The 11,666-nt window shown below is 43.5% G+C and overlaps 1 protein-coding gene across 1 annotated transcript; it reads right to left on the bottom strand.

Annotated features, from left to right (window-relative positions):
* Positions 1–2,067: 2,067 nt before the first annotated feature.
* Positions 2,068–4,111, bottom strand: LOC100281293 (benzoate carboxyl methyltransferase). Its single transcript, NM_001367958.1, has 4 exons — positions 3,989–4,111; positions 3,205–3,630; positions 2,774–3,028; positions 2,068–2,672 (listed from the first exon to the last, which is right to left on the bottom strand). Exons 1-4 carry the CDS (start codon positions 4,100–4,102, stop codon positions 2,304–2,306), a joined length of 1,164 nt encoding a protein of 387 aa, NP_001354887.1. The 5' UTR covers positions 4,103–4,111; the 3' UTR covers positions 2,068–2,303.
* Between the last annotated feature and the right edge of the window lie 7,555 nt (positions 4,112–11,666).

Here is an 11,666-nt window from a genome sequence, read left to right on the forward strand (position 1 = left end):
ACCCCGACGCTGCTACAACCACCACGGCATGGGCAGTCTCTCCCTCGGGAGCTCGAGCATACGGACGACCCCTCGGTCTTGGCCTCGGCTCTCCATGGGAAGTCAGCAAACGCGAATCTATTGCACGGTTCGCCGTCACGTCAAATGTCAGGGCATCTCTCCTTCAAAATACAAGACTCAGCTTCACCATGCGCGCTCCCCTGGGTGTATAAATACGGCAGTGGTCCCTCCATTGAGGGACATGACCACAACAACAACACACGTAGACGAGTTCTTGTTTTCTCACTCTGTCTTAGATATTGGCACTTGCCTCAATCATCTCTAGGGACTTGGGGACTTCCCCTCTCACGCCGTGCTTGTAAACCCCTACTACAGGCACCACGGTGCGAGTAATATAAGCTTCATTCCCTCTGCTGGAAGTAGGGCCTTGAGAAGCCCGAACTAGGATAATCGCTTGTGTCATCTTGCACACCATCTAGAGTCGACCATACGACATTTTACTAGTTAGTTAAGGACCCGTGGTCCAGAGACTGACAAGTATGGAAATTTTTTCAGGCATGTGACGCCGACACCTCCACTCCTCCACGGGCCACGGTGCCGCGGCGGATCACCAGCTCCATCCTTTGTCGTTCTACCCTCGACTAGTCTAGTGCTCCATTGCCAGAAATGTGTCGTCTGTCGATGTTCCTGGTGCCTCCACCTCGTTCGTGGCACTAGCCTTTGTCGTTCCCTTGGAAAGCGAGACAACAGGTCAATCAATCAACTAAGGCAAGATATTCTTTCTCGAGTTGTCTTTATACACCTGTTCATTCCTTTGACCTCTTGGACATAATAAAAAATGTACCATGTGTAGTGTCACTTTGTTTTTTGATGCTCATGTGATTTTGTTCCTGGTGTTGTTTTCCCTTACTTTGGACATACATGCAAAACATACAACACATAGATCTAAACGATACATGGATGGATTATATTTTTTCCCTGGTAGGTGTACATGGGCAGACCAAGACTTTATGAGTCTTCACCTAGGAAGCTATCAGGAAATCTACAGCCATCGTCATCTTCATAGGCTAATACAGCTAGATCACAGGTGTTCGCTTTCACCAAGTTCATACAACTACTTCCCTAACAAATCTACCTCTCAAATTGATTTCTCGTACTTGTAAATATTCATCTAGCGCAAATCGATTTCCCCTGGCTAGCGACCTAGTTTCCTCCGTTGGAGACACAGCACTGCCGGGATTTATCGTGTCACGGTGGAGCATGGCGCAACGGCGATGGGAAACATAGACTGCCGCCATAGCTCGTGCATGGCTAGATGAAGGCGCAAAGGAATGAGGAAGGCGCGGGAAGATGAAATCGCGAGGAATTGGGAGCGTCGGCATCTGTGGAAAAATGTGCATCGTGGAGGTTGGGTTACGCACATGACTCGATCGGGAGCTAGACTAGGAAGCTATTGTATCTGTGTTTTTTTCTTTTTTCCCTATTTTTTGGTTTAGGGATTGGATATCGAGAATTGTTGGACTTGCTCTTACATCCCAATGTGCAGTGTACACTACCGGACATAACTGCTTTGTCCAGTGCTTCAGGCAAAGAAGATAATTTGTCGAGTGTTTGTTAGATGACACTTGGCCAAGAAGATATTTTGCCGAGTGTCAAGGGCTGACACTCGGCAAAGTTAATGGTCGTCAACTATAGACGGCTACTGATGGCCCTTTGCCGAGCGTCGCATTTCGCCGAGAGCTTGACACTCGGCAAAGCCTCCTTTGCTGAGAGTTTGTCTATGCCGAGTGTTTGCACTCTCAGCAAACTAGGTCTGTGTCGAGAGGCTTAGTTCACCGAGAGTGGCACTCGACAAAGCATGCTTTGCCAAGTGCCCAATAATTTGCACTCGGCAAAGAGCCGGATTCTGGTAGTGGTACGTTGGCCATGACCATGGTTTGAGAGAGGAGAGATGTGTGTACTTTTTCGACTGGCCTCCTCAAGAACTGGCTTAACCTAAAACATAACTTCGTTCTATTACATATGTTCTACATGGCTTGATATACATTATGATACAAAGACGAATCATAGATCATAAAAGGTGCAATTTATTTGTATCAATTGCTTGTACAAGGGTTGCATGAAATCACCTTAAAAACTTAGACATATAAAATATAGGAATACAGGAGAAGTGATAAATAAAACAACAAAAACACCATATGTAATTCAATACACTAGTGACACAAACACACAAAAAAACATACATACAAAGTTTTCTACACAAATAGTAGCATGCCAAGCGAGATAGTGAGAAACAATACACTTCACAGGTGAATTGCTTTCTCGATGGATAGGACAATAATAGCATGCTTGGTTTTCTCATTCTCAAGGTGTTTGGCAACACGGCGAGCGTACTCTTTGAATAACTTATCGAGAATGGGTTCTCCAAATTGGCTTGCGACTAGCGGCTGCATAACTGCTCGTAGGCACTTAGCAACATTTTCACCGCTCCTAATACTGTTATGCACAACATCACTTTCCAAGTCATCGTAGGGATCCCAATTTGTCTGGAATACTTTTACATGATTCATGTTGAACAACCCAACTTGCTTTAGTATGGCCTCCACTTCACCAACCGATGGTGAATACATTGGTAAATAGAATGATTCAAGTTTTTCCTTCTCCACAAGACCCTGCAAAGATCAAACGTAGTCCAAATATTTACTACAAATTAAAGCCACTACCTAGTGGCTAGTAGAATGATTAAAGCAACAGTAATTTGTATTTAGTTTACCTCATCAACTAGGGATTTCAGTGACTGCGCAAGCAATCCGTAAAGATGGTTAGACTCTCCAGTGAACACATTCTCATGCTTCCTTCCAATAAATGTTAGAACCATTTGGCCACCGGACACGAGTTCCTCGTAGCGTAGCCTGAGGAAGAGGGAGAAATCCTTCTGAAACTGTTGTTGAAACAACTTCACCATCGACGGTGACATAGTCTTTGTGATGTAGATATCTAGGCATGTTTTTTTGTTGCCCTCTGGTGCCTATATGTAGATATACACAGAAAGAGGGTCAAACAAAAATACAACTATAGGTTGTTTCAAAAGACTCGAAAGCATGGACAACAGCAGCCTGGCATAGGTAGTGCATGCTGATTCCACTATCAAAATATACAAAGACGTGTATCAGTGAACTGCACCTTGTGAGCATGCATACGTACCTCAGAGCGCCACTGAAGGCAGAACAAAGAATGGAAAAGGTGAACACTATCGCTAGGGAAGATCCTAGTATAGTAGGAGCCAGGCAACCCAGAGATATAGCACGGAGGAGGCAGTGCCTCGGCTGCCTCACTCTTGTGGTTTATTGCCGTCAGCTTATTGAACTGCTGGATCAGCTGGAAGAGATTGTTGAAGTCGTTTCCGGGCAGGTCATTCAGGAAGAACTGAAGCTGTGGGTGGTCATGTTGTCGGCCATGTTCTTTGCAATGGCGAGCTATGATGCCAATCACCTCGGATACGAAGCGTAATGTGTTAGGCCCAGATGAGCAGCCTAAGTCAGCAACAACCATGGTTTGAGGGTGGAGAGCTGTGTATACTGCTCTTGTGGCCTCCTCAAGGACAGGCTTGATCTGAAACATAGTTTTCTCCTGTTGTGCCCAACAAAAACATGTGTTACCTTCCCAGATCTCTGGTTACTAGTATTAGTATCACAGACTAGGTTGGTGGTGTTACCAAATATAGTGATTCTAAAACAGAAAGGAAAACGCCATTTCATGTTTTTAATGAAACATGGCACGTTAATTTCTACTGGTTTGTATGTCATTTCATGTTAATGAGACCAAATAATCTATCTTTAGTTTTTCGTGATGGCCGGCCAAGGCCAACTAATTAAGCATAGTAGTATGCAATAGAAGCAGGTATATATAGAACAAAGCTTGTACACACAGTATGAAATATGGTAGTTGCGCATGCTGGAAATAAATAATCGAGAGTAGAAACTTTTACTTGAATCCTAGAATTTTTCGTGTAGCTAGTTTCTCCGTCCCCTGTGGCCATGTGGAGATCACGCTCTATTCTCATCGGCTGCAACCTGCAAGCTGAGGCTTCAGCTATGGACATGGTGTAGAGAAGTACCCAAGCCAAAGTTCAGCACATATATACAAGCACAACAGTCTTGCAAACTGAAGCTGTGTGAAGAGATAATCTTAGGGCTAGTTTGGTAACTCCATTTTTCTAAGGGATTCATATTTTCTCAAGAAAAAATGAACTAAATTTCTTTAAAAAATGAAAATCACTTAAAAATAGAGTTTCAAAACTAGCCCTTGTAGAAAAAGTTTGCCATGTTTTACATATGCTCCTCCCGACTAGCAGAAATATTATTACACGTGAATTCATGACCCACAGCGCTACTATTACACGTGAGAATCAGTTGCTCACTTTCAGCACCCGGGTCTTGAATATTCATGACCACAAATATTAGCCCCTGTAGTTTAATTTGTTTTTTCCTCGGTCAAGCCAAGTGCCATGAATACGATCTGGACACTATATATACAGAATACAGTGCATTCATTGCTAGCTGCCCTTTAGCAAACAAACGAAGTGTCACTCTAACCATATATAGTCATGTTGTTTATTTCTGTACTGCAGATGTTAGCTGCACTAGCTGCAGACGTGTCACTCTTATTATTCCCTAATCAAAACTCAATTTCATTTTTTCTAATTTATTTGTATCCTAACCTTTCATCTACTCCAGATTCTCCCTGGAGGGCGAGGGAATTGAGGAGCAGCCAAGCCCAATCAAAGATGGAGTCACAATCAGATATAACTTGGAGTCCAATTTATTCAGACTGTTTCGAGCATTGTATTTGTACCAGTAAAACACGCACAGCGCTTCTATATTACACGTGAATCAGCTGCTCGCTTTCCACTTCATCACCAGGATGGCAGGATCTCTTCATAACCACAAATATTAGCTTTTGTATTCTAAGGCTCTGTTCCAATCTCGTGAGATAAACTTTAGCAGTTTTTATTTAGCTATTTTAGCCATTTGTAATCTAAACAGGAGAGCTAATAGTGGTAATTGAAGCTAAACTTTAGCATTTCAATTCATATAGCTAAAGTTTAGCAGGAAGCTAAAGTTTATCTCGTGAGATTGAAACGGGGCCTAATTCGTTTTTTCCGTCCATGGGTCAAGCCAAAGCGCGTTTTCATTGCTAGCCGCCTTTAGCAAAGCAAGCGAAGTACGTCCATGCATGCTGTTTATTTCTGCACTGCACATGCTAGCTAGATGTATATACGTGCGGTGCGGGGCTGGGGACTTGTGGATTGCCGTCGACCGGCACCTACTGTGCCTGTGCGTATGTACCACACATGTCGTCGTCAATCATCCGTCGTATAATAAGTGAATGAGAATATATCTGGTGCAATGAGTTTGGTGCACATGATGGTGCATATATTAAATCATTATCGTCCATGTAAGATCCAACATCTTTGGTTGTTCGTTATATTTTATAAATAACATATTTCACCGTTATACTCGAACACTTCAAAGTAACTAGAGATGTTAGCTTCGAGATTGATGATGATAATTTAATATGTGCACCAAACTCCCATATATGCTACATATGTTAAGTTTCCAAGCCTATGGAATTTATTTTGATTCGCATATATTATTTTACATGCAGAGACGTTTCGGAAAAAATACAGTTGATATATACATGAGATAAATGGTAAATGTAGTCATGTAGAAAACAACGACTCTCCATGTTAAAACAAAAGGATAGTAGTAGTGGAGAACTGAATACATCATATCTCAGGTCATAGAGGAGGAAAATGACCTTCCCGTAGCTCAATTTACTGATAAAGAAGTAAAAGGGGCGGTGTTGTTCCAGGTAGAACAAAATAATGCTCTTGTATTGGATGGTTTCCCATAAGAATTTTACAAGTCTTTTGAAAATTATAAAAGATGATCTAATGGCACTCTTCAATGATTTTTATAGATTTCCTTCCTGTGTTTAGCATTAATTTTAGAGCTATAGTATTATCGAAGTCCAATTGGAGAGGGGATATGCACTACCGGGATCGAGCGCTTTGCCGAGTGTAACACTCGGCAAAGAGAGCTCGGTGAATAGTACATCGGTAACGGCTTCTTTGAGTACTTTTTATCGGGCACTCGGCAAGTGTCAGTCGGTACTCGGCAAAGAAAAGCGACCATCACGGCGCCGAGTGACGGAGACGACGCCTTTGCCGAGTGTTCTAGTTGACACTCGGCAAAGAAGTTACCTCTTTGCCGAGTGTCTGACGACATGCACTCGGCAAAGGGTCTACCAGTGGGCCCTTTGTCAGGTTCTTTGCCGAGTGCTCTAGGAGACACTCGGCAAAGCTTGCTTCTTTGCCGAGTGCCAGAGCCACAGCACTCGGCAAAGAAGCTTTACCGGTGCCCAGGTGTTGCTTCTCTGCCGAGTGCTATGGCCCTGACACTCGGCAAAGCACCTCTTTGCCGAGTGTAACACTCGGCAAAGTGACCAGTATACATCTTTTTAATTTGTTTTTTCTATTTCATCCAAACAAACAAAAGATATCACATATACATCACAGATATGACATACATCACATATGTCACAAAGACCATGAATCAAACATAAGACACTCAAGAACATAAGTCTCAAGTCCTCACATAAGTATCCAACACAGCATTACCAACAAGTTCTGAAGTCTCGAGTATCTCATAAGTCTCAACACTAAGAACATAAGTCTCATCAAGGTGGGGGCTGGTGTAATATCCCAAAAAAAAAGTTGCCAAAGATTGATCTTCAGTGCGTGGATGTGGGAAAAAGGGTTGTGGGCCATTGGATGCTAAGTCAGAGTCATCTGTGGCGTCGTTTCGTTTCTCCCGCAAAGAAACCCTAGTGGTGGCCCTTTCCCCCTTTTGCCCTTCTTGGCCGCCCCCCCCCCCTTTCTCCCCCCACACTCTTGGCCGCCCTTTCCCCTCTCCCCTTGGCTGACCGCCCTCTCCTCCCATGGAAGGCCCTCTCCACGGCTTCCTCCTCCCTCTAGATCTCCCCCCACGCAGTAAGAATCGAGAAGAGGAGGAGCACGCTGAATTGAAGAGGGAGAGAGGATCAAAGAGATGTTCTTCCTCATCTCTTCTTAAAGACTTTCTTGGGGAAAACCCTAGGTATGGATGAAATCCTTGTTCCTCCCTTTAATTATTTGCTTTTGGAGGTTGTGGATCATGAGGATTAAAGGATTAGAGGTTGTATTAGATGTGGGGTTAGGTTTTGATCTCGAATTTAGTTTTCTGTGGAATGGCAGATTCGACAGTTTATGTTCATGCCAGTTTTCCGTGGTCTTACTGGCCTCAAAAAATGAAAAGTCTATATATGAGTCTTATATAATGTGTAGATGTTTCCGTGGCAGCGAAGAACACCTCAATCGGGCATCAGATCAGAAAGTTATTGCAGTTTGATTATAGCAATTTTTCAGTCTCATAATTCTGTGCATAATCTGTTCTCTTAAGATTTAGGCAATTTTATCAACAGAATTCAACCTTGGGTTTGTAAGAAAAGTTGTAGATAATTTCATAAGATTTCCAGATTGTTAAAAAGTGCATTCATATGAATTATGAAACTCCAGTTATGTTTGTTTTACTGTGGTTGTTCCTGTTTGCCTGACAAAAATGAGCGAGTCTGTTCACTGGTAGGTTTCATCAGGTAAATGGCCGAATTGGCTCTTCCAACTATGGAGACTTCTATAGAGGGATAAAAGTTCTTACTGCCAGTAGAATTTCATGATTTTTGGTTTGGTGGTTTGTGAGATATTGAATTTTGAAGTTAACTACGCTGCTGTCTGAAACAGATTCAGTCAGTTATCTTGTCAGATGTTTTAGAACTTATAGATGGCAGAATTTAATTATCCATTGAATACCGAAGTTGTAGGGTATTATGTGTAGTTACTCCTAGATTATTTGTTTGAAATCACAACTGTTATAATTTTAAAGATACAAAATTAACAAACAACGCTGCTGCTGTATGGCATGTGGTTCAGGGTGGGAGGTTTTCCACCAGGTTTTGGTTTCAAGTGTAGGAGCGATTTGTTGATTGTTGGCAAATGTTTGTGAAATATTTGTACTAAGTTTTATGCCCTCTAGCAGGTGGCTACACTCCAGATCATGCCTAGTACATTTATTCTTCTTCGATGAAGGCAAGTGAATGTAGCGGTGGTTGCTTCTGTTCTGACCTGTTATTTCTATTGCCTACACTCTAATATTTAGAAGTATTGGATTCTTTCATAATTGGACTCTATGGTGATTATTTACTTGCTTGTATTATACTGATGCTCAATCATATATTGATGATGATTATGATTCGAGTATGACTCATGAGATTAATTCACACCCCTGAAGGTAAATGAAGTATTATTTGAGGTTGGTATTGTATCTGAAGGTAAATGAAGTATTATTTGAGGTTGGTATTGTATTTGAAGGTAAATGAAGTATTATTTGAGGTTGTATTGTATGTGAAGGAAGTGAAGTATATTGATAAATGCAGCATGCCATATACATTGCATGATTCACTTGCATCTGAAGTTGGGTCGTGACCTATGGTCCGACCGTACCGGTACAACTTAGCATCGTACGTTGCCCGAGGAGGGGTACGATGCGGCTTCATACCCTTAGAGGTATGAAGGCACAGGACATATGCATTGCATTCATATGCATTCATTGAAGTGATATTTGCAGATGATGTGGTTTTATACCCTCAGAGGTATGAAGACAGAGTACCTATACTTTGCATTCCTATACATACATTGAAGTGATATTTGTAGGTTTTGTTGACGGAGGGAAGTTGTAAGGAAAATGGACCCTGGGCTATTTGGCTAATTGAGTTTTGGTGTTTGATGATTAACACAACCTGTGGACTAATATGTTTGCTAGTGTTTATAATTATAGTTCACAGGATGCGAAGAGAATTGGACCAAGGCAATGAGGATGCAACACCTCAAAAGAAGACATAAAAAGATGCAAAGGAGTTCAATACTCAAGAACAAAAGAAGCCCGAAGAAATCAGCAAAGGAATCCAAGAAACGGGCTATCAGCCAGCGCCTGGTGGCGCACCGGACATTGATGTCCGGTATGCACCGGACTGTCCGGTGTGGCACCGGACAGTCTGCGCAGAGAGGCCACAGACAGGCGCTCTCTGGCTGTAGCACCGGACTGTCCGGTGTGCACCGGACTGTCCGGTGTGCACCGGACTGTCCGGTGTGCCAACGGGCAGACGGCAACGGTTGGATCCAACGGTCGACTGCTACAGGCGCCAACGGTCGGCTGACATGGCGTGCACCGTACACTGCACAGTAGATGTCCGGTGGTGCACCGGACTGTCCGGTGCACCCGACGACAGAAAGCTGCTGCTTTCTGTCCAACGACTAGTTTGGGGTGTGGAGGCTATAAATACCACCCCAACCGGCCATTCTCAAGAGTGAGAGCCCAAGCAACATACCAAGACACATAGTGCATATTTCCAAGAGCTCAAACACCCAAGTGCTTAATAGAATCACTCGGTGATTAGCGTAGGTGCTTTGCGAAGTGCTTAGGTTAGTTAGACCGCTTTAGCGCTTGCTCTAGGTGAACCCTAGTTAGTTGAGTGAGTTTTGTAAAACCACACAACCCCTCGGCTCTTGCGTGAGTCGTTGTAATTGTACCGAGTGGGGCGAGAGTCTTGCGAGACCGTGACAACCGCGTTTGTGTCACGGCCGCCACCGTGTACCGGAGGGAACGAGGCCCGCGGCGTTTCGGCCGGAAGCTCGATAGTGGAGACGGCGGGGAGCGTCCGAGAGGAGCCGGAAGCGGAGCACCACTTGCGCGTGGAGAAGGCCCGTGGCTCTCTACGGAGTTACTCGACCGTGGTGCTTGGCCCTCGCGTGGGCTTCCCTTTGCGTAGGGGCATCAACGAGGATTAGTCGGGACCTTGCGTGGTTCCGGATACCTCGGTAAAAATACCGGCGTCATCCACGAGAGTTTGCTTCTCTACTTAGCTCTTTTCATTCCGCATTTATATTAAGCATTTAAGTTTCAATCTTGTAGTCATACTTATTTAGTGTAGATTGAAACTTAGCCTTTGCGGTAGAGATAGCAACACTTAGACAAAACCTAGTTTGCACATTCTAGTTTTGATTATTTGCATAGGTTTTGCTCTAGGGATTTAATTGTGGCCTAGTTTAGTAAAAGTTTTAGAAGTCCTAATTCACCCCCCCCCCCTCTTAGGCATCACCCGTTTCCTACAAGTGGTATCAGAGCCCGGTTTGGCTCATTTGAAACGCTTTAGCTTCACCACTAAAAGAGCCGACACTTTTTAGAGGAAGGGATGGATACCCATAGGCCACCACACTTTGACGGCACTAACTTCCCATATTATAGTGCTAGAATGGCTTGTTACCTAGAGGCCGTTGATCTAGGTGTTTGGAGAGTCACTCGTGACGGGATGAAACCCCTCAAGAATCCCGAGAAACCCACCACGAGTGAGGAAAAAGAAATCCATTTAAATGCTAGAGCCAAAAATTGCTTGTATGAATCTCTTAGCATGGATATTTTCAATCAAGTATTTACCTTGAAAACTGCTAATGAGATTTGGCTAAAATTGCATGAGCTCCATGACGGCACATCCAATGTCCGTGAGCAAAAACATTGCCTAGTCTTAAATGAGTATAATTCTTTTGCTATGAAAGATGATGAGCTTGTTAGAGACATGTATTCTCGTTTGAATCTAATAATCAATGAGCTCAACTCTATTGGCATTAATAAGCTAGGTGATGCGGACATTGTGAGGAAGATTATCTCCCTGCTACCACAACAAAGATACGGGAGCATCATCACCATCCTTCACAATATGGAGGACTTGAGCAACATGACCCCGACCATTGTGATTGGGAAAATCGCGGCTTTCGAGATGTCGCGAAAAATGAGTCGGGGAGAGGAGCCAACTTCCTCAAGACCATATGCCTTTGCATGTGATGAAAGGAAAGGGAAAAAGAAGGCTCCCACTCCAAGTTCCTCAAGTGAAGAAGAGGAAGAAGAAGAAAGTGATGATGATGAAGATAATCAACCATGCACATCATCCTCCGAGGACGAAGAAACAATCCGACGTGTCGGAAAGGTAATGGGGATGATCCGCAAGATTAATCTAATGGGTGTGCCCCTGCAGGTCGAGGATCTTCTCTTTAACATTGACAGGAAAAAGCAAAGGAAGAGAGGATGCTTCGCATGTGGGGAGAAGGGCCACTTCAGGGACAACTGTCCAAATATGGCCAAACCCAAAAAGGAGAGGAGCAAAGGCAAGGCGCTAACAAGTGTTAGAACTTGGGATGATTCTTCAAGTGAAGATGAACCTCCAAGGACGCGCAGCCACCGGTCCTCGTCACGATCATCACGGTCATCACACAAATGCCTTATGGCAAGAGGTAACAAAAGCATTCCATCCTCTAGTGATGAAAGTAGTAGTGATGATGAAGGTGAGGGAAAGCCCTCTCTAGATGAGCTTGCGGAAGCCGTAGAATTTTTCTAGGATGTTTGCACTAAGCAAAAAGCTCAACTTAAAACTTTGAAAAATAAGTTGGTTAGCTCTCAAAATGATTACAAAGGTTTGCTAGAAAAATTTGAAACTTTTGCAAACTTAAATAGTGAGCT

The sequence above is a fragment of the Zea mays genome, chromosome 9 (assembly GCF_902167145.1).
Source record: "Zea mays cultivar B73 chromosome 9, Zm-B73-REFERENCE-NAM-5.0, whole genome shotgun sequence".
Lineage (NCBI taxonomy): Eukaryota > Viridiplantae > Streptophyta > Magnoliopsida > Poales > Poaceae > Zea > Zea mays.